This window comes from Jaculus jaculus, chromosome 17 (genome assembly GCF_020740685.1).
Source record: "Jaculus jaculus isolate mJacJac1 chromosome 17, mJacJac1.mat.Y.cur, whole genome shotgun sequence".
NCBI classification, from domain to species: Eukaryota; Metazoa; Chordata; class Mammalia; order Rodentia; family Dipodidae; genus Jaculus; species Jaculus jaculus.
The window spans coordinates 16619674-16646717 of record NC_059118.1 but is presented as its reverse complement, the minus strand read 5'-3'; the positions used below and the strand labels follow the sequence as shown (position 1 = coordinate 16646717).

The window sequence follows — 27044 nt, the reverse complement described above, 5'->3', positions numbered from 1 at the left end:
TCTGGCTAACATGGGTGCTGGGGAATCAAAACTGGGTCCTTTGGTTTTACAGGCAAATGCCTTAGCTTCTAAGCCATCCCTCCAGCCCAATAAAATATTTTTTGAAAAAGGAATAACAGTTTTGGAAGGCTGTGGAAATGTCTGAGAGATTAAAGGCACTTGCTTGTAAAGTCTGATGGCCTGGGTTTGATTCCCAGTTCCCACATAAAGGCAGATTCACAAAGAGACCCATAGGCCCGTGGTCTGGAGTTCATTTATAGCAGCAGTAGGCCCTGATTTGGCTAGCTAGTGTGCTTTCTCCCTCTCTCTCTAAAATGAATTTATAAAAATAACACTTTCCACCGAATACCTGCTGTCCATCTAAATAAACGTAAATTCTGCCTTTCTAGTTGATCAGATAAAACATTTTTCTTTGGGGGTGAAGAGGGAGGGAATTACCATGGGATATATTTTATAATCATGGAAAATGTTAATAAAAATTAAAAAAAAAAACATTTTTCTTATTCTCCTTTTTTTCCCCACTCATACATAGTTTGTTAGAAAGTTACATGTGCATCCTGACCCTTTTTTACTATATCCACTGATTTCTCTCTCATTGGAACCACCACCTCTTACCTTTGTCTTTTTTTTCTTCAATTTTTTAAAAAAAATTATTTATTTGAAAGAGAAAGAGGGAGGGAGGGAGAGAGAGAATGGGCACGCCAGGGCCTCCAGCCACTGCAAATGAACTCCAGATGCATGTGCCCCCTTGTGCATCTGGCTATTATGGGTCCTGGGGAATTGAACCTAAGTCCTTTGGCTTTGCAGGCAAATGCATTAACTGCTAAGCCACCCTTCCATCCCTTTTTCCAATTTTTTAAAAATATTTTTTTTATTTATTTGCGAGAGAGAGAGAGAATGGGCATGCCATGGCTTTTAGCCACTGTAAACAAATTCCAGATGCATGCAGTGCCTCATGCATCTGGTTTACGTGGGTACTGGGGAATCAAAACGAAATTCTTTGGCTTTGCAGGCAGGTACCTTAAACACTCTCACCTTTGTCTTTGAAAGTAGTCTCCTGGCTCCCCTTTGGTTGCCTTCTGCCTGGCCCAACCAAGATATTTTAAAAGATAATTCATTCAGGAGCCAGGCATGTTTGCACTTGCCTTTAATCTCAGCACTTGGGAAGTGGAGATAGGAGGATCGTGGATCACTGTGAGTTCAAGGCCACCCTGAGACTACATAGTGAATTTCAGGTCAGCCTGAGCTAGAGTGAGACCCTACCTTAAAAAACCAAAATAAGTAAAATTAAAATTATAAAAAATCTTGCTTTTAAGAGAGTTTTTATAACTTGAGCTGTCCCTCTGGGAAGAGCAGGTCTTGTTCTAGAACCTACTAGTTTTGGTCTCTTAAGCAAGTTATCTTTCTTTGAGACTGAAGTTCTTTAAAAACAAATAAAAGAATTTTTCATGCTAGAAATAGTGCCCTTTAGTTGGGCGTAGGGGCGCATGCCTTTAATTCCCAGCACTTGGGAGGCAGAGGTAAGAGGATCCATGAGTTCAAGGCCATTCTGGGAGTACAGTGAATTCCAGGACAGCCTGAGCTAGAGTGAGCCCCTATCTTAAAAAATAAAAAAAGAAAGAAATAGTGTCCGTTGGTAGATCACTTGCTTAGCATGCAGAAGGCCTTGGATTTTGATCCCCAGCACTGGAAAAAAGAAAAGAAGCTTGGCCTGGTGGCAGACACCTGAACCCTAGTACCTGGGAGGTGGAGGCAGGTGGATCAGAAATTCATATCATCCTTGGCCACATAGTGAATTCTAGTCCAACCTGTTTTAGAGAAAAAATAAAGTGTTGGATTAAGTGACAGAAAATACTTTCAATGGGCTAGAGGGATGGCTTAGAGGTTTAAGGCATTTGCCTGCAAAATCAAAGGACCCCAGGACCCACATGAGCCAGATGTACAAGGTGGCACATGCATCTGGAGTTCGTTTACAGTTACTGAAGGCCCTGGCACACCCATTCTCTCTCCCTCTCTTCATATCTCCTTTGCAAATAAATACATACAAACAAAATAAGGGGCACAAGCTTCCGCCACGGGCCAGAAGGGTGATGTGGCTGGGGCTCGGCCGCCCTCACCATGTCTGTCACTTTCAGTTTTCAGAGTCTGTAGACCGTCATCTTGCTGCTTCCGATCCTTCATGCCCAGCGTCCTGCACAGAAATAAAACTGGATTGTTGGGGATGTTTTGGAAGTGTGCCAGAATTGATGAAAGCAAAGTCCTTATGTCACAGTGTGCTGTGTATTGATGGCCTTCAGCATCCTTTTCATACAGTAGCTTGGAAAAAGTAACACTTGAATTTCTTTTTTTTTTTTAATTTTTATTAGCATTTTCCATGATTATAAAAAAAAAATCCCATGTTAATTCCCTCCCTTCCCCCCCACACTCCCCCCTCCCTTTTTGTTTGAGGTAGGATTTCACTGTAGCCAAGGCTGACCTGGAATTCACTATGTAGTCTCAGGGTAGCCTTGAACTCACGGCGATTCTCCTACCTCTGCCTCCCTAGTGCTGGGATTAAAGGCGTGTGCCTTTAACACTTGAATTTCTATCAGATTTCACTGTAAACAAGGACTTACCTGCAGAAACAGTGGGAAGAATGGTTAACCTGTGCATCTCTGCACATTGGATAACTTTCCAGATGCTGTTCTCTGTTTTTATGTTATTAGACCAATGATGTATATAAATAATTAAGATCCAACCATTTAATACAGAGTTTAAGAGCCTAACAATCACCTTCAGTACTTTTTTTACTCAATATTACGTACTGCAAATGTGCTTCTGTTTTGAAGTAAGGTAGGTCAAAGGCACATAGTTGAAACAAAATTGGTAAGTTACTCCATCCCTTCAAGTGGGACTTGGAAATGATACATCTCCAAAATGGCTAGACTCTTTGTGGAGAAAAATTATTTTAATTTTTTCTTGTTGTGGATTACATTTGTATTATTAATTTTGCTATTCACCTGACCACACTTTGACCCTTACCCAGAATACCTCTACTCTTAGGAAATTCTGCAATTTATCTCATGTATTTAAAATGTTTTAAACAAACCAGGCATGGTGGCATATGTCTTTAATCCCAGCACTTAGGAGGCTGAGTTGGTAAGATCAGCATGAATTCAAGGCCAGCCTAGATGTACAGAATGAGTTCCAGGTCATCCTGGGCTAGAGTGAGACCCTATATCAAAAAACAAAACAAACAAAAAACAAAAACAAAAACAAAAAAAGCCTGTGTAGTTCTTAAGCACTATTGTAAATGAGATGATGAAAAAAGCATATTTGAACAATTGTAGAATGATGATTCTAAATATTTTTTTTCTTACAATTCCATGTCTTCTAAATAGAACAGTTTTTGTAACTGTCCACCCCCCCCCAAAAAAAAAAATAAAGGCTGGAGAGATGGTTTAGCAGTTAAGGCATTTGCTTGCGCAGCCAAAGGACCCACGTAAGCCAGATGCATAAGGGGCACATGTGTCTGGAGTTTGTTTGCTGTGGCTGGAGGCCCTGGCGTGCCCATTCTTTATTTCTCTCTGCTTGCAAATAAATAAATAAAAATTTTTAAATGCAATAAAATAAAAAAATACTTTGCAATAACATAGTTGAAAGGATTAATAAATGTAAGAGGACATTAGGATTGTGATTAATGTGCACTTAAAAGTCCGTAATTACAGGGTCTAACTTAGTGAATGCTTCTGCTAGTAAACCATTCCATTTGGTTGGTCATCAACCCCCTTTACTCGTTACCCATAGTTGTATAACAGTGTTTTAAGTGGATGTAACTAGAGCATATCTGGTCCTTTGTAAAACAGAAATGGCCTATTTACAGAAAAACGAAACTTCAGGTAAAGCTTCAAAAGCGAACTCATGCCTGTAAACCCAGCACTTGGGAAGCTGAGGCAGGAGGATTGCCAAGAGCTTGAGGCCAACCCAGGTTATATAGTGAGTTCCAGAGCAACCTGGATCACATTGTGAGATCCTGTATTTAAAAAAAAAAAAAAAAAAAAAGTGGGCTAGAGAGATGGTGTAGCAGTTAAAGGCTCTTGCCTATGATGCCTAAGAACCCAGGTCCGACTCCCCAGAATCCATATAAGCTAGATATACACGGTGGCCCATGTGTTTGGAGTTAGTTTAAACCACCATGCCTGGCTGGTTTTGATTTTTTTTTTTTTTTTTTTTTTTTGAGACAGGATTTCAAGTAGTCCAGGGTGGCCTTGAACTCCTGTCTACCCACCTCCTCCCAAGTGCGGGAATTACAGCTATACGCCCTCACTCTGAGCTTTGTCCCACTGTATTTGTTTTTAATTTCCATTCAAAAATAAAGACTTAGTCAGAAGATAGAATCTATCTATCTATCTATCTATCTATCTATCTATCTATCTATCTATATATTTTTTTTCTTTTTGTTTTTGTTTTGTTTTTTTTTCCCCAAGGCAGGGACTCACTGTAGCTCAGACTGACCTGGAATTCACTATGTATTCTCAGGGTGGCCTCAAACTCACTGCGATCCTCCTACCTCTGCCTCCCAAGTGTTGGGATTAAAGTCCTGTGCCAACACACCCAGTTTCCCCACACAGTACTTTAAACAGGCAATTTACTAAGAGCTGGGTGTGGGGACATACACCTTTTTTTCTTAAATTTTATATTTATTTATTTGTCAGAGAAAGAGGGACAGAGAGAGAGAGAATGGTCATACCAGGGCCCCCAGCTACTGCAAAGGAACTCCTGGTGTATGCGCCACCTTGTGCATCTGGCTAATGTGGGTCCTGGGGAATCGAACCTGGGTCCTTTGGCCTTGCAGATATGCCCAGCTGAACTCTTTATTTAAAAAAAAAAATATTGACGGATGTGGTGGTGCACGCCTTTAATCCTAGCACTCAGGATCACCATGAGTTCAAGGCCTCCCTGAGACTACAGAGTGAATTCCAGGTCAGCCTGGACTAGAGTGAGACCATTACCTTTAAAAAACAAAACAAAACACAAGGAATATATAGTTGGGTCTGGTAGTACACACCTTTAATCCCAACACTCTGGAGGCAGATGTAGGAGGAACACCATGAATTCGAGGCCACCCTGCAACTACATAGTGAATTCCAGGTCAGCCTGGGACAGAGTGAAACCCTATCTTGAGCGCCCCCCCCCCGCCAAAAAATATATTTAGGGGTGGAGAATGACGATCCTTCAACCTCTGTCTCCTGGTTCAATGACCCAAACATTAATTCCCTTATTCTAACTTGTTTTGGTTCCTGTAGTTTTAAATTCTTAATTATTTATTTGAGAGAGGGAGAGGGAGAGGGAGAAAATGGGTATGCCAGGGCCTCCAGCCACTGCAAACAAACTCCAGATGCATGTGCCCCTTTGTGCATCTGGCTAACATGGGTCCTGGGGAATTGAACTGTGGTCCTTTGGCTTTGCAGGCAAATGCCTTAACCACCAAGCCATCTCTCCAGTCCCTGAAGGCCACTTCTTGCTTATGAGAAAAAGATACACAAGTGCTAAGAGATGCCTCACAGAACCCCTTGGGTTCCATTGTCTTTTCCTTTCTTTATATAGCAACTTGTCCTTTATAAATATGCTCATTCATTCTAAGTCTTAGGTTCAGCCTCTTTGTTCAATGGCACAGGGAGTCTCAGGAGGCAGTCTCATCTTCTAATTTAATTGAACCATTAGTTGTGTAGGCTGGAAATGGTTTTTCTCCTTTGGGACTAAAACCTCCAAATTAGCAGAACTCAGTTGTCACAGTGAAACAAATCGTATGAGTAGGTTATTGGATATAATAATGCTGAATGGGGTGGGGACCCATGTTGATTTGCTCCAATAGAGATATGTCTTATACTCTTCAGAGCCTATGAATCTTTCACCTTTTACTAAAGATTTCTGGCAAGGCTTGTTTTGGAGGGGTGGATTTTCGAGGTAAGGTCTCACTCTAGCCCAGGCTGACCTGGAATTCACTATGTAGTCTCAGGGTGGCCTCGAACTCACAGCGATCCTCCCACCTCTGCCGGCCAAGTGCTGGGATTAAAGGCGTGTGCCATCATGCCTGGCTTCAGCAAGGCTTCTTTAAAAAAAAAAAAAAAAAAAAAAGGCATTTGGCTTACATGGGACACGGAGAATTGAACCTCGGTCCTTAGACTTTGTAGGCATATGCTTTAACTGCTAAGCCATCTCTCCAGCCCAGCTTGCAATAGTTTTAATGAAATGTTGACTAAAAACAGAAATGTTTCTGTAATAGTTATGTAAGCTGTGATTGAGGAGGTGTTTTTGTTTTCCATTTAGCTCAGTGGTTTAGTGTGAATTAGGCCATAGATTCAATCCCTAGCACATACATACATAATTGGATACATATATACACATAAAGAGAGCCACTTCATTTCTAACTCTCTTTTTTCTTTTCAAATTTTTTTATTAACAACTTCCATGGTTATAAAAAATATCCCATGGTAATACCCTCCCTCCCTCCACTTTCCCCTTTGATACTCCATTCTCCCCATCTCAACCAGTCTCTCTTATTTTGATGTCATCTTTTCCTCCTCTTATGATGGTCTTGTGTAGGTAGTGTCAGGCACTGTGAGGTCATGGATATCCAGGCCATTTTGTGTCTGGAGGAGCATGTTGTAAGGAGTCCTACCCTTCCTTTGGCTCTTACATTCTTTCCTCCACCTCTTCCACAATGGACCCTGAGCCTTGGAAGGTGTGATAGAGATATTGCAGTGCTGAGCACTGCAGTCACTACTTTCCAGCACCATGATGCCTCTGAGTCATCCCAGGGTCACTGCCATATGAAAAGAGAAGATTCTTTACCAAAAGTGAGAGTAGCATTAATATAAGAGTGTGAACATTAAGAGAAGTGCTTTGATAAGCATAGAATATACAGTTAGCCAGACAGCAGCAGTTACACCCCTAGAGCTCATGTTTAAGTTTTCAGTATCAGGGATGTATTCCCTCTCATGTAGTGGGCCTCTAGTCCAATTAGAGGGCAGTTGGTTTCCACTATGATAGACGTGCCACTATTATACCCATGTCTCATTTGGCCTGGCTGGCAAATATAAGGCATGCAGTGTCCACTGGTGAGTATCTTCTCTGGTGTTTTCTCTTTCTCCCATTGAACTGCAAGCAGAATGGCTTCTTCAGTTTTCTGTCAGCTGGTCTACATGGAGGAGGTTATCAGCTCAGTTCCAGCAGGATTTCTCAGTGGCCTTGCAGCCCAAGTATGTGGAGTCTTCAGCAATAGGGTCTTGCCATCTATTCCTGGTGGGAAACCAAAGGCCTCAGCAATGGCCTATAATGTTTTGGGGTATCAGGGACTTCCCTGGCCAATAACCCACTGGAAGTTATTCCATCCCTGGCACTGAATATTTTCTAGCAGCAATCTACGGCTCCCGAGTGTTCCATTATCCAAAAAAGTAGGTTTCCATATGATTTATTTATATCCTCTTAAATTTTGATTAGCCCTCCCTCCACCTTGCCTTTACTCAATCTCTTCCCCTGACCTCACTTGGGCCTTTTCACCCCCATTAATCTATTCTTCTATTTACATATATACAGTACCATCCTACTAAGTACCCCCCTCCCTTTCTTTCTCTTCCCTTTATATCTCTTTTCTAGCTCACTGGCCACTCCTACTGTTTTCTTCCTACTCACATAGAAGTCCAATCATTTGTGGCTAGGATCCACATATGAAAGAGTTTTTCTCACTTTAGAATTCCCATTCAGCTCTATCTTTTTTTTAAAAAAATTTAATTTTAATTAATTTATATATTTGACAGAGAAAGAGGGGGAGAGAGAGAGAATGGGTGCATCAGGGATTCCTAAATGTGAACATTCTGATTATCAGGGAGACAACCCCATGTTGGGATCTCTGATTAAAATCATTGCTCCTCCTCTCGGAGTGTTGTTTCCCAGCGGAACAGTAAGTGAATATTCAGTAAGCAATTCTGAATCTGTGAACTAGGTCAACCATGATGAATGGGTTTGGGGGTGTGATGAGACCAAAATTACATTGACGTGAGCTCAGTTCAGCATTCCTTTGCTGTAAAACGCCTCTCTTGTTTAGAGGCAAAGCTGTGTGAAATGCCATCATAGTGGATCAGATATTTTTCTGTCAGTCCTTGGATAGTGGTACTGGCCCAGACATTATAAGACAGAAAGCCCACTTTATTCTGGTGAGGAAAACTCTGTGTCCCTTTCCTCACTCTCTGTGATTGAAGACATCCAGTGTCGTCAGTGTGCTACCAGGTGGCTAGCTAGACTCACTGGGACATGGAGCCATTCTGCTGTTTTGTAATTGGTCCATGCTGTTGGCAACTGGAAGTAGCATTAGTCAGGTCAATTTTCTGTAGAAGACCGTGTTACTGAGTCCGTGCGATGGTACCATAGCCAACCCCGCTCTTCTCATACCCCCACGGGCCTGTTGAGCAAGCACTGTAGCGGAGAGGGCGAGAGTGACTGATGGACGAGGAGTAGCCCTGTGTTACTTTGTTAACCTGCTGGTTAGGAGCTTCCTCTACAGTGAATACTGTAGAACTTCTTCATCCAGAGCACAGATCCCTTCACAGTCTGTGTACATTCTGGAAGTTTCAATTACATACTTTTCTGTGAGATTTCCTTGTCACTTTCCTTCCAGGTGTCTTAAGTGTTGCAGTCAACTTCTTGATGCTGGGAGAAAACAAATCCTTCCACATTCCTTCCTAAAGTCAGTCCCAAATGACCAAAGCCACAGTCAGGTTTCTGGCAGCAATAATCCCACTCTTGGTACCAGTTTTACTCTTGCAGTCAGCTTCTTGTTCCTGACAAAAAACACCCAATTGAGAGTGGTTTGTGGGAGGAAAGGGTTTATTTTAGCTTACAAACGAGAGGAAGGTCCATGATGGCAGGGGAAAATATGGTATGAACAGAGGTTTGTTTCACTCATAACAGACATTGCCACTATTGCACCAGTTGACTCAACACCAAAAAATAAAAAAAATTAAAAACTAAAAAAAAAGGATTTACTCTGTGTCCTAATATATGGTCTAGTTTAGAGAATGTTTCATATGCTGATGAAAAGAATGTGTGTTCTGTAGCATTTTGATGGAATGTTCTGCAAATATCTGTTAGGACCATTTGTTCCGTGATATCATTTAATCTAGATATTTCTCTCTCTCTCTCTCTTTTTTACAAGGTAGTGTTCTGCTCTAGCCCAGGATGATCTGGAATTCGCTATGTAGTCTCTGGGTGGCCTCGAACTCACAGCAATCCTTCTACCTCTGCCTCCTGAGTGCTGGGGTCGTGTGTCACCATGCCTGCCTCTATTCATGTTTTTGTTGGGATGACCTGTTAATTGATGAGTGGGATATTGAAGTAACTCACTACAATTGTTGTGATTGGTATTATCTGTGACCTTAAGTCTAATAGTGTCCACTTAATGAAACTGGGAGCACCCATGTTAGGTGCTACATATATGTTTAAAATTGTAATGTACTCCTGATGAATGGTTTCTTTTTTTCTTCTGTTTTTTTGAGGTAAGGTTTCACTCTACCCAGGCTGCCTGGAATTCTCTATGTAGTCTCAGGGCAGGTTGAATTGCTTCTTTAATCAGTAGAAAGTGACCTTCCCTAACTAGTGTTGATTTGAAGTCTTTCCTGTAAGACATTAAAATAGGAATACGTCCTTGTTTTCAAGGCTCATTTGCTTGAAATACTATTTTGTATCTTTTTCTATCCTTTTATCCTAAGACAGTGTCTGTCTTTCATGGAGGCAACAAACAGAAGGATCCTACCTTTTAATTCAGTCTGCAAACCTGTGTCTTTTGGTTGGGGCATTGAGGCCATTGCTATTAAGAGTTAGTATTGAGTTGTGCATGGTGGCGCATGCCTTTAATCTCAGCACTCAGGAGGCAGAGGTAAGAGGATTGCTATGAGTTCGAGGCCACCCTGAGACTACATAGTAATTCAGGTCAACCTGGGCTAGAGTGAGATGCTACCTTAAAAAACGAAAAAGAAAAATAATAAAAGTTGTTATTGAAAGGTGTGTGTTTATTCTTGCCCTTCTACTTGTATTGTAGCGCTTCCTATTTTTCCTTTACTTTCTTGTATTAACTATTATTTGAATATGATTTATTTTCCCTTGTTTTCTCATGTGTGTATCTTCCTTTTCTCTTCAGTGTGAAGGATTCTGTCAAGTTTTTTCTATAGAGCTGGTCTAGTGGTCATATTCTTTTAGCTTGTTTTTTTTTTCTTTTTGTGAAATATTCTCCTTTCTCCATTAAATTGAATGGATATCTTTGTTGTATAAAGTAATAATCTTGGTTTACAATTATCTTTTTTTGGGGGGGAGTTCTGAGGTAAGGTCTTGCTCTAGCTCAGGCTGACCTGGAATTCACTGTGTCATCTCAGGTGGCCTTGAACTCACGGCGATTCTCCTACCTCTGCCTCCCAACTGCTAGGATTAAAAGCATGCACCACCATGCCTGGCCTACAATTGTTACCTTTCAGAATTTAGATTATATCATTTCAAGCTCTTCTGTTTCTTAAAAAATATTTTTAAAAGATACTTTATTATTTATTTATGTATTCACTTGATACTATTGATTTGACAGAGAAAGAGAGAGAGAATTTGTGCGCCAGGGCCTCCAGCCTTTGCAACTGAACTCCAGACACATGCGCTCCCTTGTGCATCTGGCTAACATGGGTCTTGGGGAATTGAACCTGGGTCTTTTTGCTTTGCAGGCAAACGCCTTAACTGCTAAGCCATCCTTCCAGCCCCCTTCTGGGTTTTACAGTCTGTGTTGAGTTATCTTTTTTCTTTTCTTTTCTTTTCTTTTCTTTTCTTTTCTTTTCTTTTCTTTTCTTTTCTTTTCTTTTCTTTTCTTTTCTTTTCTTTTCTTTTCTTTTCTTTTCTTTATTTGAGAGTGACAGACAGAGAGAGAAAGAGGCAGAGAGAGAGAGAGGAGAGTGAGCGCGCCAGGGCTTCTAGCCATTACAAATGAACTCTGGACATGTGCGCCCCCTTGTGCATCTGGCTAACGTGGGTCCTGGGGAATCGAGCCTCAAACCGGGGTCCTTAGGCTTCACAGGCAAGTGCTTAACTGCTAAGCCATCTCTCCAGCCCTGTGTTGAGTTATCTTGATGAGCTTGCCTTTATAGGTGACCTCATACTTCTCTCTTACTGCTTTCAAAAGATTTTCTTTTGTTTGTGTTTTTAGTAGCTTAACTATAATATGACAATGAGAGCTTCTTTCCTGGTTTTGTCTATTTGGCATCTTTTTGTTTTTCGAGGTAGGGTCTCACTCTATCCCAGGCTAACTTGGAATTTACTATGCAGTCTCAGGGTGGCCTCAGACTCACAGTAATCCTTCTACATCTGTCTCTGGAGTGCTGGGATTAAAGGCATGCACCACCACGCCCGGGTCTATGCCCTAAATTCATGTTTGATTTCTTCATAGTGTCCTGAATCTCTTGAAATTCCCATTCATGCTTTTCTGTTTGTTGGACTGTATTAGATCTGCTTCTGTGTCTTCTAGTTTAGTTTTTCAAGGTCTCACTGTACCCCAGGCTGACCTGGAACTCACTCTGTAGTATCAGGGTGGCCTCAAACTCAAGGCCTATCAAGTGCAGGAATTTAAAGGGCCATGTGCCACCATGCTCAGCTCCATTCTCCCCCCCCCCCCCGTGTGTGTGTGTATTTATTTATTTATTACCCCCTCCCCCCAAGGTAGGGTCTCACTGTAGTTCAGGCTGACCTGGAATCCACTCTGAAGGCTCAGGGTGGCCTTGAACTCACAGTGATCCTCCTACCTCAGCCTCTTGATTGCTGGGATTAAAGGCGTTCTCCATCATACCTGGCTTCCATTCTACTTTTATAAAATCAAAGTTATTTAGGGATGACTAATGGTGGGAATAATATTGTTTCCATTATGTAAATTAAATTCTTATTTACAATATCATTTTTCATTCTTTTATTCAAATAAACTCTAGGTAGATTGTAATCGTTCTATAAAAACAAAAAGCCCAAAATCTGGGTACATAGTGGTTCACAACTCTGAGCCTAGTATTATCACAAGTGTTCAGTAGCAGCCTGGTTTAGAGTGAGAATCTGCCTCTTTATTTATTTATTTGCAAGCAGAGAGAGAGAGAGAGAGAGAGCAGAGTGACAGAGCATGGGCATGGTAGGGCCTCCAAACCAAAAGTAAAGTTTTTCGTTAGAGAAGTGGCTGGAGTCTCCTCACACTTTCCTGGAGAAGCAGCATTCAAGCGTGATGTTCAGAGGCTTGGGATTGCTAGTGACTGCTTTCAAGATGGGTCCAGCTCTGGGAGAACTTGATGTGGTCACTTTTCTGTCCTAAGAATTGCTCTAGTTGCCAGCTTAGTAATAATAGCAACAGGGTAGTTAGCCAGTAATAAGGAGGAAAGGCAGCAACAGAACACCTAAGGGTGTCCTGAAGCATTCTTTTATTTTTCAAAATTTTTTTTATTTTTTACTTATATATTTGAGAGTGACCAAAGAGAGAGAGAGAATGGGTATTCCAGGGCCTCCAGCCACTACAGATGAACTCCAGACGCGTGCACCCCCTTGTCCATCTGGCTAACATGGGTCCCGGGGAATTGAGCCTTGAACTGGGGTCCTTAGGCTTCACAGGCAAGCACTTAACTGCTAAGCCATCTCCCCAGGCCCCGAAACATTCTTAATTCCATTATATATAGAAAATAATTTGGTAAATGTAGTATTTCCAAGCCAGGCATGGTGGCACACACCTTTAATCCCAGCACTCAGGAGGCAGAGGTAGGAGGATCGCCATGAGTTTGAGGCCACCCTGAGACTACATAGTGAATTCCAGGTCAGCCTGGGGTAGATTGAGACCCTACCTTGAAAAACAAAAACAAAAAACTTTATTTATTCACTTGGAGAGAGAGAGAGAGAGAGAGAGAGAATGGGCATGTTAGGTCCTATAGCTGCTGCAAATGAACTCCAGATGCTTGTGTCATTTTGTGCATCTGTCTTTATGTGGGTACTGGAGCCTTAGCTGCTAAGCCATTTCTCAAGCTCCCCCTTTTTTTTGTTCATTTTTATTTATTTATTTTAGAGTGACAGAGAGAGAAAGAGGCAGATAGAGAGAGAGAATGGGCACACCAGGACTTCCAGCCACTGCAAACAAACTCCAGATGGATGCACAAATTTTGTATCTGGATTACATGGGCCCTGGGGATATGAACCTGGGTCGTTTGGCTTTACAGGCAAGCACCTTAACCGCTAAGCTATGTCTCCAGCCTTGGAAGTCGATTCGTAATCCAAACTGCATTGCTCCCTTTTGTGGGGGGGGGGGGGGGGCTCTGACTTTAAGGTGTATTTTGAGGTATACTTATTTTTGCCATTATTTGGCTTAAAATTGCTCTGTATCCACTATAAACCATTCCAAATAGGTGAAATCAGACTTAAAATGATTCTGTGAAATGTAAAAATAAAAGGCAACCAACCCTCAAGGGGAAAATCTGCACGTCGAGGCAACTCGATGCACTGGCTAGTGATAAAGGAGGTTGAGTCCTGCCGCAGCCCTTGACGCTGCCCAGTGTTTAGCCGTGGTCTTCTTGTATGTATTCTGTGGCTGTGTTTCTTCCCTCTCCAAGGTTACCTTCTGCTTTTCCAGCAGCAAGGCAGACAAGTGACTTAAATGTCATTATTGTGGCGTATCAGCACCAGAATTCTTTTATTATCTCCTTTCCATACTCTTCCTCACTTAGATGTTAACAGCAATTAATCATGGAAGGGTGTGCTGAAAAGAACTGAAATTTAGGGGGAAAAACTATTGTGGCTAGTGTGGTGGTGCATGCCTTTAATCCCAGCACTCTGGGAGTGAAAGGTAGGAGTTCAAGGCCACCCTGAGACTACATAGTAAATTCCAGGTTGGTCTGGGCTAGAGTGAAATCCTACCTTGACAAATAAAGACAAAACAAACAAACAAACAAAAATAGGCAAATCCATAGAAACAAAAGGTAGATGTCAGGGTGGTCATGGGAAAGAGAAGTATAAGATTTCTTTTTTGGGTGAAGAAAATGTTCTGAAATAATATATAGTGTTATAGCTCTCTGAATATACCAAAAACCACTGAATTCTATATTTTAAATGAATAAATTTTAATAATGTGAATTATACATCCATAAAGATGTTATCAATAAAAAAGGCTGGGGAGATGGCTCAGTAGTTAAAGGAACGTGCTTGCAAAACGTGCTAACCCAGGTTCAATTCCCTAGTACACATGTAAAGCCAGATGCACAAAGTGGAGTGTGCATCTGGACTTTGTTTGCAGCAGCAAGATGCCTTGAGGTGCCTATTCATATTCTCTTTCTTTCCTTGCAAATAAATAAAAATCTTTTAAAAATAAAATTAAAAGGTAAGCTGGGCATGGTGGCACACACCAGTTATCCCAGCACTTGGGAGGCAGAGCGAGGCCCAAGTTCAAGGCCACCTTGAGACTACATAGTGAGTTTCAGGTCAGCCTGGCCTAGAGTGAAAACCCACCTCCAAAAATAAATAATTAATTAATCAAAAGGAGCCTATCAGCTGGGCTTGATTGTGCACAACTTTTAATCCCAGCACCTGGGACGCAGAGATCAGATGCTGCGAGTTGGAGGCTAGCCTGGAATCAGAGAGTTCCAGGTCTGCCTGGGCATGAGTAAGACCCTGCCTCTAAAAACAAACAGGGCTGGAGAGATGGCTTAGTGATTAAGGCGCTTGCTGTGAAGCCTAAGGACCTAGGTTCAATTCTCCTGGTCCCACCTTAGTCATCTGCACATCATGGTGCATGCATCTAGAGTTCATTTGCAGTGGCTAAATGTCCTGGCATGCCCATTCTCTCCCCTCCCCCGTCCCTCTGTATCTCATAAATAAATAAAATGATAAAAAATTAAATAAATCAATATAAGAAGCTCCTCAAATTTTAAAAAATATTTTACTTACTTATTTATTTATTTATTTATTTATTTGAGAGAGGGAGGGAGGGAGGAAGGGAGGGGGAGACCGAAAGGAAGAGGCAGCTAGAGAGAACGGGGCCGGGACTTTTAGCTACTAAACTCCAGTCACATGTACCACCATGTGCATCTGGCTTACAGGAGTCCTGGGGAATTGAATCTGGGTCCTTAAGCTTAGGCTTCACAGGCACCTTAATCACTAAGCCATCTCTCCAGCCCTCAAACTATTTTTTGGTTTTCTGAGGTAGAGTCTCTAACCTAGACTGACTTGGAATTCACTATGTTGTCTCAGGCTGTCCTCAGACTCTTTGCGATCCTCCTACTTCTACCTCCCAAGTGCTGGGATTAAAGGCGTGTGCCTTTAATTAAAGGCTCAAACTGTTTTTTAGGTTAGTTGTACTATTTTACATTCTCATCAAGAATGTAGGAAGCAGGAGTGGGGAAATGGCTCAGTCGATGGCTAAAAGTGTTGACTTGCGAAGCCTGCAGGCCTTGGTTAAATTTGCCAGTACCCATGCAAAGTCAGATGCTAGTGTGGCACATGTGTCTAGTTCATTTGCAGTAGCAAGTGACCCTGGTGCACCTACACACACACACAAATCTACACACATGCAATAAATACCATTTTATTTTATTTTATTTTTTTGTTTTTTTGAGGTAGAGTCTTGCTCTAGTCTGGCCTGCCCTGTAATTCATTATGAGGTCTCAGGCTGTCCTCTGGCTCCTAAGTGTGTGACTAAATATGATTTTTTTGTTTGTTTATTTATTTTTTGTTTTTCATGCTCTCTAGCCTAGGCTGACCTTGAATTCACTCTGTAGTCTCTAGGTGGCCTCTAATTTAGCTTGATCCACCTACTACTATCTCCCCAGTGCTTGGATTAAAGGTGTGCATACCACGCCCAGCTTAAATACAGTTTTTAAAAATGTAGGTAGTTTAAAGTTGTTTTTTTTTTTTCATATTCTTACAAACTCCTGGTGTTGTGATTACTTAGTGATTATACCCTTTTTTTTCAGTACTGAAGATTGAACTAAAGGTTTTTCACAGTTTTGTTTCATTTTTTTTATTTATTAGTGTGATGAGAGAGAGAGAAAGAGAGAATGGGCGTGCCAGACCCTCTAGCCACTGCAAATGAACACCAGTCACATGCACCACCATGTGCATCTGGTTTATGTGGATTCTAGGGAATTGAACTTAGGTCCTTAGTCTTACCAGGCAAGTTCCTTAACCACTAAGCCATCTCTCTAGCTCTCTTCTCCTTATTATTATTGGGGGGGGGGTGTTCAACTTAGGGTCTCACTCAAGCCCAAGATGACCTAGAATTCATTATGTAATGTCAGGATGGCCTCAAACTCAGGGCCATTCTCCTACCCCAGCCTGTACTGGGATAAAAGGTGTGTGCCACCACACCTGGTTTCCCTAAGGAGTAATGATAATGAACTGCTTTCATGTGCCTAATAACCATTTGTTATCTTTTCATTGATGAAGCATCTATTGAAATATTTTGCCTATTTATAAATTGAGTTATAAGAGATTTTAGTCTTTTCTGCTTGGAAGCCCTTTGTTAGATTATCAGATATATATTAATGGGCACACAAGGGTCTCTTTGGTACTGAATACAAAATTCAGATACATGTACCACTTTGTGCCTCTGACTTTATGGATACTGGGGAATCAAACCTGGGCCAACTGGGTTTGCAAGAAAGTGTGTTTAACCACTTAGCCATCTGCCTAAGCAGACCCTCAAACTTGCTGTGTAACTGAGGATGACCTTGAATTTCTGATCCTTCTGCTTCTGTCACCAAGGGTGCCGGACTTGGCAGGTGTGTGCCACTGCCACATCAGTCTATATTTGTGATTTTCTCTCTCTCTTTCTTTCTTTCTTTCTTTCTTTCTTTCTTTCAATTTTCACAATTTTTATTAACATTTTCCATAATTATAAAATATATCCCCCCCCAAAAAAATATCCCATGGTAAACCTTCCCCCCGCCCTGCACTTTCCCCTTTGAAATTCCATTGCTTGCTTTCTTTCTTTATTGTGCATCTGTGTGTTTCCTTAAGACAACGTCTCATTGAATCCTGAGCTGCTGTTTTTGGTCAGTCTGGCTGACAAGTGTCCCTAGCAATTCTTTGTTCACCCACAAGACTGGGGTTACAGGCATGCATGACCGTGCCCAGGTATTTAAAAAAATTTTATTAAACTTTTTTTATTTATCCATTTGTTTTTTGAGGTAAGGTCTCACTGTAGCTCAGGCTGACCTGGAATTCACTATGTAATCTCAGGGTGGCCTCGAACTCACGGCAATCCTCCTACCTCTGCCTCCTGAGTGCTGGGATTTAAGGCGTGCGCCACCACGCCAGGCTTGACCTGGAATTCTCTGTCACCTCAGGGTGGCCTCAAACTTACGTGATCCTCCTACCTGTGCCTTCCCAGTGCTGGGATTAAAGGTGTATGCTACCACGACTGGTGACGCACTGATTTTTATGTTACTGCTGGGGAAAATCTCAGGTCTTCCCAGTACCTAGCACCTTGAGGAAAATAATTATTATTATGATAAATTATTACAACAAATTATAATATTATTATTATTAGAGGCAGTGCCCCTTAAAGCTCATTGATTCAGCTAGACAAGGTGGTCAGAAAGCCCCAGAGATCCCGTCTTTGCCTCCTTAGCACTGGGATTATTATAGGAGGGTGCTTGACATTTTACTTGGGTGCCAGTGATCTGAGTTTAGGTCTTTTTGCTTGTATGACATGTACTTTACTCACTGAACCATCTCCCCATTCATGATTTTAAAGTTAATTTAATTTATTTATTTGACTGGGAGGCAGGGGGCAGATGGGCATGCCATGACCTCTAACCACTGCAAACAAACTCCAGATGCATACACCACCTTGTGTATGTGGCTTATGTGGGCACTGGGGAATTGAACCTGGGTCCTTAGACTTCACAGGCAAGTGCATTAATCACTAAGCAGTCTCTCCAGTCACCCATTCATGATTTTTTTAAATTGTCTTTTAAAAATTTATTTATTTGTTTTATTTATTAGAGTTAGGGGGGAGTGAGAATGGGCTCGTAGGGGCTTCCAGCCACTGCAAACGAACTCCAAATGCATGCGTCACCTTGTACGTCTGGCTTACATGGGATCTGGGGAATTGAACTTTGGTCCTTAGGCTTTGCAGGCAAGTGCCTTAACTGCTAAGCCATCTCTCAAGCCCTAAATTTATTTTTATATTGTTACCTATTTGAGAGAAGGGGGGGAGAGAGAGAGAGAATATGAGTGCCCCAGGGTTCCTAGCCACTGCAAATGAACTCTAGATGCATGTGCCATCTTGAACATCTGGTTTATGTGGGTCCTGAGGAATTGAACGTGAGTTCTCCAGCCCCCAATTCATGATTTTAATTACCTTGACTCTATACTTGGCTCTCAGCCTGAAGACTGAGAAGTGAGAATTAACCTTCAATCTATTGATTAGGTTGAGATTTGTTGTCTTCTTTTCTTTTCTTTTATTTTTTTGGTTTTTCAAGGTAGGGTTTTGCTCTAGCTCAGCTGACCTGGAAATCACTATGGAGTCTCAGGGTGGCCTTGAACTCATGGTGATCCTCCTACCTCTGCCTCCCCAGTGCTGGGATTTAAGACGTGTGTCACCACACTCAGCCTGAGATTTATTACTAATACTGTAACTGCCGGGCGTGGTGGCACACACCTTTAATTGCACTTGGGAGGCAGAAGTAAGAGGATCACTATGAGTTCGAGGCCACCTTGAGACACATAGTGAATTCCAGGTCAGCCTGGGCTAGAGCAAACCCCTACCTTCAAAAACAAACAAAAAACAAAAAAAAACCTGGATCTCCCTGGTCCAGTGGAGGCAGACATAATAGGATCACTGTGAGTTTGAAGTTACTCTGAGACTATCTAGTGAACTCCAGGTCAACCTGGGCTAGAGTAAGACTCTACCTGGAAAAACAAAAACGAAACAAACTAATAAAACCCTGAATTTTCCATTCTTGATCATAGTATACTTTTTAGTTGCCTTTTCTTCTTTCTTTGTTTCTTTTTTTGGTGGGAGGGATCTTTTGAGGTAGGGTCTTGCTCCACTCTAGCTCAGGCTGACCTGGAATTCACTATGTAGTCTCATGGTGGCCTTGAACTCACGGCGATCCTACCTTTGCCTTCCGAGTGCTGGAATTAAAGGCATGCACCACCATGCCTGGCTTCTTTTCTTCTTTCTTTATAGACAGAATATGATTGGGTACTATGTACTATGTGAAATTCAACTCTAGCAGAGGGGAAAACATTGATATCTTGTAACTTGTTTTGTACCTCTATTTTAAGGGTCTCCAACTGACTTTCTGGAAGAGAAAATGGCATACAAAGAATATCAGAACTGGCCAGAAGACACAAACTTTGGTTTCCAACCTCAGCAAGTGTTAAACCCTAACCAGACGGGTAAGCACAGGCTTGTATTTCACTGCTAACTGTGAGTTTGTGACATATGAGAAAGTTGTAACTACCACTTAGGTAAAGCATGTTAGCCTAAGCATAGCTCATAAAACACAACCAAGGTGGAATCATTTCCCAGGAACCATACATTGGACCTTTACTTTTGTTTTCTCTTTGGTCTTTTCTTTCTTTTTTGTAGGTAGTATCTCTTGTACTGTAGCCCACAGTACCTTAAATACATGGGAATCCTCCTGCCTCAGCCTCTCAAATGCTAGGCTTAAAAGAATAAGCCATCTGTATCCTTTCTTTTTACTTTTTTCTTTTTTTATATTTTTAAAATTTTTATTTATTTATTTATTTATTTATTTATTTATTTATTTATTTATGTAAGAGAGAGAGAGAAAGAGGCAAATGGAAAGAGAAAAAGAATGGGCACATCAGGGCCTTCAGCTGCTGCAAACAAATTCCAGGTGCATGAGCCACTATGTGCATCTGGCTTACATGGGACCTGGAGAATAAAACCTGGGTACTTAGATTTTGCAAACATGCACATTATGTGCTAAACCATCTCTCCAGCTCAGGCTGATCTGAAATTCACTATGTAGTCTCATGGTGGCCTCGAACGCTTAGTGATCCTCCTCTCTCTGCCTCCTGAGTGCTGGGATTAAAGGCGTGTACCACCACACCCCGGCTCCAAAGAGCACTTCAAAAAAATTTTTTTTTTGTTGTTTTTTTATTTTTATTTATTTATCTGAGAGTGACAGAGAAAGAGGCAGAGAGACAGAGGGAATGGTGCACCAAGGCCTCCAGCCACTACAAAGGAACTCCTGATGCATGTGCCATATCTGGCTTACATGGGTCCTGGGGAATCTAGCCTCAAAAAGGGGTCCTTAGGTTTCACAGGCAAGCACTTAACTGCTAAGTCATCTCTTCAGCCCCAAAGAGCACTTAAAAAAAATTATTGGGTTGGAGAGATGGCCTAGTGGGCTAAGGCACTTTCTTGCTAATCCTAAGGACCCATGTTTGACTTTCCAGATCCTATGTAAGCCAGACACAAAGGTGAGGCAAGCACAAGATTGCACATGTCCTCTAGGGGGCACAAGCCTCTGGAGTTTGATTTCAGTGACTAAGGCCCTGGTATGTCAAGTCTCTCTCTCTAAAAATAAAATTAAAAAAGAATTCAGGTGTGGTGGTACACACCTTTAATCCCAGCACTTGAGAGGGAGAGGTAGGAGGATTGCCATGAATTTGAGGCCAGCCTGAGAATACATAGTGATTTCCAGGTCAGCCTGGACTAGAGTGAGACCCTGCCTAGAGAAACCAAAAAAAAAGCCAGGCGTGGTGGTGCCCGCCTTTAATCCCAGCACTTGGAAGGCAGAGGTAGGAGGATCGCTGTGAGTTTGAGGCCACCTTGAGACTACATAGAGAATTCCAGGTCAGCCTGAGCTAAAGTGAGACCCTACCTTGAAAAACAAACAAAAAAAAAAAAAAAGAAAAAGAAAAAGAAAAAAAAAATCAACAACTTCCATAATTATAGACAATAAACCATGATAATCCCCCTCACTTTCCCCTTTGAAACACCACCCTCCATCATGTCCTTCCCCGCTCTCAATCAATCTCTCCTTTATTTTGATGTCAGCATCTTTTCCTCCTTTTATAAGGGTCTTGTGCAGGTAGTACCAGGCACTATGAGGTCATGGGTATCCAGCCATTTTTTTGTCCTGATTATTTCTTATTTACTTAGAGACAGAAGGACAGAGAGAGAGAAAGAGTGAGAATGGATGCACCAGGGCCTCTAGCCACTGTAAACCAACTCTAGATGCATGTGCCACCTTGTGTATCTGGCTTACGTGGCTCCTAGGGAATCGAACCTGGGTCTTTAGGCTTCACACGCAAGAACTTTAACCTCTAAGCCATCTTTCCAGCCATTTTGTGTCTGGAAGATTGCATTGTACAGAGTCCTACCCTTCCTTTGGGTCTTACATTCTTTCTGCTGCCTTTTCTGCAATGAGCCCTGAGCCTTGGAAGGTGTGATAGAGATATTTCAATGCTGAGCACTCCTCTGTCACTTCTCAGCACTGTGGTGCCTTTTGAGTCATCCCAGAGGACACCACAATCTAAAAAGAAGCTTCTCTAACCCAAAGTGAGAATAGCAGTAATATATGGGTATGAACATTAACAGAAGTGCTTATCGAGCAGTTTGGTGAGCATAGTATCTGCATTTAACCAGACACTGTCAGACGTTACACCTCTAGGCCTCATGACTTCCCCTATCATAGGTTTTCAGTTTCAGGAAGTCTGTTAGTCTCAGGGTGGCCTTGAACTCACAGTGATCCTCCTGCCTTAGCTGGCCAAGTGCTGGGATTAAAAGCATTGCATGATCACACCTGGGCCAAAAGTTTTGTTTTGTTTTTACTTTACCTATTTGAGGTGGGGAGGGAGAATGAGAGGCAGAGGCAGATAGAGAGAGAATGGGCATGCCAGGACCTCTAGCCACTGCAAATGAACTATAGATGCATGTGACACATTGTGCCTCTGGCTTTTATGGGTACTGGCAATCAAACCTGGATCCTTAGGCTTCGCAGGTAAGCGACTTAACAGCTAAGCCATTTCTCCAGCCCTTTAAAAAAAATTATTGATTTGAGGGTGGGGGAGGGATAGAGGAAGAGGCAGATAGGGAGAATGGGCCAAAGGTTTTTTGAATTTCAGTTTTTTTCCACAGTGTCTACATGGATTGTATGTGTTTGTTTTATTTTGTTTTAGTTTTCATTTTTAAGGGAGCATCTTATGTAGCTCAGGCTCTCCTTAAATGCACTGTGCAGTTCAAGTTATTAGGATTACCGTCATGCATCACCACACCCAATAACATTATTTTTTTAAAAAAAATCTTTATTTTTTATTTTTTTTTAAATTTTTATTATTATTTTTTGGTTTTTCAAGGTAGGGCCTCTGTCTAGCCCAGGCTGTACTAGAATTCACTATGTAGTCTCAGGTTGACCTCGAACTCACAGCAGTCCTCCTACTGCTGCTTCCCGAGTGCTGGGACTAAAGGCATGTGCCACCAGGCCGAGCCTGAATTTTTTTAAATTAGAAACGCTTCTTGCATGCTTGTGGGATATATGTGTGTGTGTGTGTCATATACTAGTACCCCTTGCTGCTGCAAGAGCACTGGCCACTTATGTCACTTTTTTCCCCTCCCAAGGTAGGGTCTCTGTCTAGCCCAGGCTAGCCTGGAATTCACTATGTGGTCTCAGGTTGGCCTTGAACTCACAGCAATTCTCCTACCTTACACTCCCAAGTGCTGAGATTAAAGACATGCACCACCATTCCCAGTTCATGCCATTAAAAAATATATATATATTTATTTATTTTTTTCAAGGTAGGGTCTCATTCTAGTCCAGGTTGACCTGGAATTCACTATGTAGTCTCAGGGTGGCCTCGAACTCACAGTGATCCTCCTACCTCTGCCTCCTAAGTGCTGGGATTAAAGGTGTGCGCCAGCATGCACGGGTTGTGTCACTTTCTGTATGAGGCTTATATGGGTTGCTTGGGACTTGAACCTGGATCAGTAGGCTTTGCGAGCAATCGCCTTTAACCACTGACCCATCTTCCATTCTGTTTTTTGAAATTAATGTCTCTTAGTATATTGAGATTTTTATTTTATGTATACTTTCAAATATTTCTTGCCATGTGTAGTCGTGTATTATCTCAATGTATTTATTTACTGTTTGCAATACAAATATAACTAGTGAATATTTGCCATAGAATAAGAAGAAATTGCATTCAGCAGTGAGTTTGGATCCTTTCTTTATTCCAGATCCCCTTAAGATGCATCATGACGATGGCCTGGCAGATTTGCTCTTTCTCTCTAGTGGAACTACAAATGCTTCAACTTTTGCAAGGCAAAATGATCCCCTGGAAGACAGTTATGGTATGGCTTCAACTCAGACTTTTTCTGTAAGGAAGGGGGAAATAATCTATTTTATTTATTTGAGATAGAAAATGAATTGGTGTGCCAGGGCCTCCAGCCTCTGAAAATGAACTCCAGACCCATGCACCATCTTGTGTATCTGTCTTATGTGGGTCCTGGAGAATTGAACCTGGGTCTCTAGACTTTGCAGGCAAGTGCCTTAACTACAAAGCCATCTCCCTATCCTAATCCAGAAACATTCTTGTTCTTTTGGTATGCTTATGCTTTCTTTGCACATAGGACTCTGTCCTTAAAATGAACCACCTTCTTTTTTTTCTGCTGTTGAAGCATTCTGTGATAGTTTGGTCCTTGTCGTTCTTGTTGCATTTCTTTCTATGCACCATTCACTGTGTGTCTGTCTTGTTTCTAGCTAAATTGTAATAATCTGCTAGATAGGGTGGTCTTTGCCTACTGTAATTGTCCCAGCTACTAACGAGGCTGGTAGGATAACCTGAGCCCAGGAGTTTAAGACTAGAAGACTAGGGCCAGAGATATGGCTTAAGGTGTTCGACTCTTCAGGACCCATGTTAGCCAGATGCACAAGGGGCGCATGCATCTAGAGTTTGTTTGCAGTGGCTGGAGGTCCTGGTGCCCCCATTCTCTCTCTGCCTATTTCTGTATCTCTCTCACAAATAAATAAATAAAAATGAAATATTAAGATGAAAGAAAGGACGAAAGAAAGGAAGAAATAGCACACACCTGGGGCTAGAGGGATGGCTCAGTGGTTAAAGGTATTGCTTGCAAAATCTATTGTCCTAGGTTCAAGTCCCCAGTAAAGTCAGATGCGCAAAGTGGCACATGGATCTGTAGTTCCTTTGCGGTGGCAAAAAAAAAGACTAGAAGACTAGCCTGAGCAACATAGTGAGGCTCTGTCTTCTAATGAATTACATGAATGAATGAATAGATGCTGATAAGATTGTAACTTTTATAAACGCTTACAAAATGGTAATGATCTTATGGCAAGGACCATGTGATGTTGATGTGATGTTGAACCCTCCTTCTCTTGTGTCTTAAATAGATAGCGTAATAATTTTCATATATGTCAAACAATTTTCAACGCTTCTTTTTGTTTTTGTTTTTGTATTTGAGAGAGGGTCTCATTCTAGGTCAGTCTTACCTGGAATTTACTATGTAGTCTCAGGGTGGCCTTGAGCTCACCGTTATCCTTCCTACCTCTGCCCCCTGAGTGCTGGGATTAAAGGCATGTGCCACCACGCCCGGCAAGCTTTTTTTTTTTTTTTTAATTTTTTAAAATTCATTTTGGTTTTTTGAGGTAGGGTCTCACTTTGGTCCAGACTGACCTGGAATTAACTCTGTAGTCTCAGGGTGGCCTTGAACTCACTGCAATCCTCCTACCTCTGCCTCCTGAGTGCTGGGATTAAAGGTGTGTGTCACCACACCCGGCCAAGCTTTTTTTTTTTTTTTTTTAAATTATTTATTTATTTATTTGAGAGTGACAGACACAGAGAGAAAGACAGATAGAGGGAGAGAGAGAGAATGGGCGCGCCAGGGCTTCCAGCCTCTGCAAACGAACTCCAGACGCGTGCGCCCCCTTGTGCATCTGGCTAACGTGGGACCTGGGGAACCGAGCCTCGAACCGGGGTCCTTAGGCTTCACAGGCAAGCGCTTAACCGCTAAGCCATCTCCAGCCCCAAGCTTTGTTTTTAATAGTAGTTTTTTTAGCAGTGCGTGGTGGCATGCACCTTTAATCCCAGCACTCTGGAAGCAGAGGTAGAAAGATTGCCATGTGTTTGAGGCCACCCTGAAACTTCATGGTGAATTTCAGGTCATCCTGGACCAGAGTGAGACCCTATCTTGAAAAATTAAAAAAAAAAAAAGTTTTTTTTAAATATTTTTATTTGTTTATTTACATGAGAAAGAAAAAGGGAAAAAGACAGAGAGAGGTGGGTGTGCCAGGGCCTTCAGCCACTGCAGACGAACTCCAAATGCATGTGCCACCTTATGTAACTGGATTACATGGGTCCTGGGGAATTGAGCCTGGGTCCTTTGGCTTTGCAGGCAAATGTCTTCTCTGCTAAGCCTTCTCTCCAGCACTTCAAAGCCTTAAAAAAGATAGCTTTTCATCTTTACAGATGAATTAAGGCTCGTGGTAATTTACTATATACTATATTACATTGGTTGTAGTGTTTTTAGAGCTCTGTCTTTAATATTTTTAATCCTTATTTTGAATTCCCATAGAAAGTAGACGGGAAATATTGGTTAGAGGTGCCATTGTGTAGTATATAATATATTACTTTCCTGCCAGATACTAGGTACCTTAATCCTGAAGAATGCTACTAGTATTTTGTGTAAAACTTGAGTAGTTTTATTGTTCCTTAGCTCTGTATCTACTTGGCAACATATGCAGCTGACTTAAACTATCAAATAACTTTTTTAGCTGGGCATGGCACTGCACGGCTTTAATTCCAAAGGGCTGGAATGAGACCCTACCACAAAAAGAAAGGGATACAGAGATGGCTTAATGGTTAAGGCACTTGCCTGTGAAGCCAAAGGACCCAGGTATGATTCCCCAGTACGTACATAAGTCAGATGCACAAGGGAGCACATGTATCTAGAGTTTGTTTGCAGTGGCTAGAGGCCATTGGCATGCCTGTTCTGTCTCTATCTCCTCTCTACTTCTCTCTCTTATTGCAAATAAATAAAATAAAAATTAAAAGAAAGCAATACAAAACAAAAATCTCCATTGGTGACCAAGTATTAAAAAATGTGTTTATGTTTCAATACTAGGTATGTCTCCCTTCAGCACATTTGTTCCTACAACTGATACACCCCAGGAGTGGCCTACAGAAATTCCAAACTCTGCAAGCTTTGTTTCCACAGAAGCTGTTACAGAACCTACACAGTCAGCAACAGGTAAATTATTTAAATCCACTGATAAAGTATCAATAAATCAATATAAGTCATCACTGGGTAGTCACTCATTTTTAGCAGCTTATAGTAGGTCCAGATAAAAATTTCAGAAGAGCCAGGCATGGTGGTACACGCCTTTAATCCTAGCACTTGGGAGGCAGAGGTAGGATCACCGTGAGTTTGAGGCCATACTGAGATTACATAGTAAATTCCAGGCCAGCCTGAGTTAGAGTGAAACCCTACCTTGAAAAACAAAAACAAAACAAAAATTTCAGAAGCATAATTAATGTTTTTACCTTCTATTAGTAATATCACAGAATCATAGATAAGTTCTTAAGGTAAAGCTGAAAACAATACTTGTGGATAAAAGGCAAAAAATAACCTTTTAATTTGATGCAGATGTTTGGGCTAGTTGGTTTTTGCTTATTTTATTTATTTGAGAGAGAATGGGCACACCATGGCTTTCAGCCACTGTAAGCAAACTCCAGATGCGTGAGTCACCTTGTGCCATCTGGCTTATGTGAGTCCTGGGGAATCCAGCCTGGGTCCTTTGGCTTTACAGGCAAGTTCCTTAACAGCTAAGCCATCTCTCCAGCTCTCCCCCTGTTTTTCAAAAAAGGTATTTTCAGCCAGGTGTGCAGTAGTGAAAGCCTTTAATCCCAGCACTCAGGAGGCAGAAACTCACAGTGAGTTTCTGGCCCAGGCTGACCTGGAACTCTAGTGTCAGGCTGGCCTTGAACTCACAGTGATTTTCCCACTTCTTACCCTGGCATTAAAGGTGTGT

The 27044-nt window shown here is 41.7% G+C and overlaps 1 protein-coding gene across 8 annotated transcripts in view; it reads left to right on the top strand.

Moving 5' to 3' along the window:
- Map4 (microtubule associated protein 4) overlaps window positions 1-27044 on the top strand; it is a 157767-nt gene that overhangs the window by 73728 nt on the left and 56995 nt on the right. For all 8 annotated transcript variants that reach the window (XM_045136878.1, XM_045136884.1, XM_045136883.1 and 5 more), the window contains exons 4-6: window positions 19312-19425; window positions 23237-23350; window positions 26138-26263. In XM_045136878.1, coding sequence (XP_044992813.1) covers window positions 19312-19425; window positions 23237-23350; window positions 26138-26263 — 354 coding nt within the window. The remainder of the gene's footprint in view (window positions 1-19311; window positions 19426-23236; window positions 23351-26137; window positions 26264-27044) is intronic.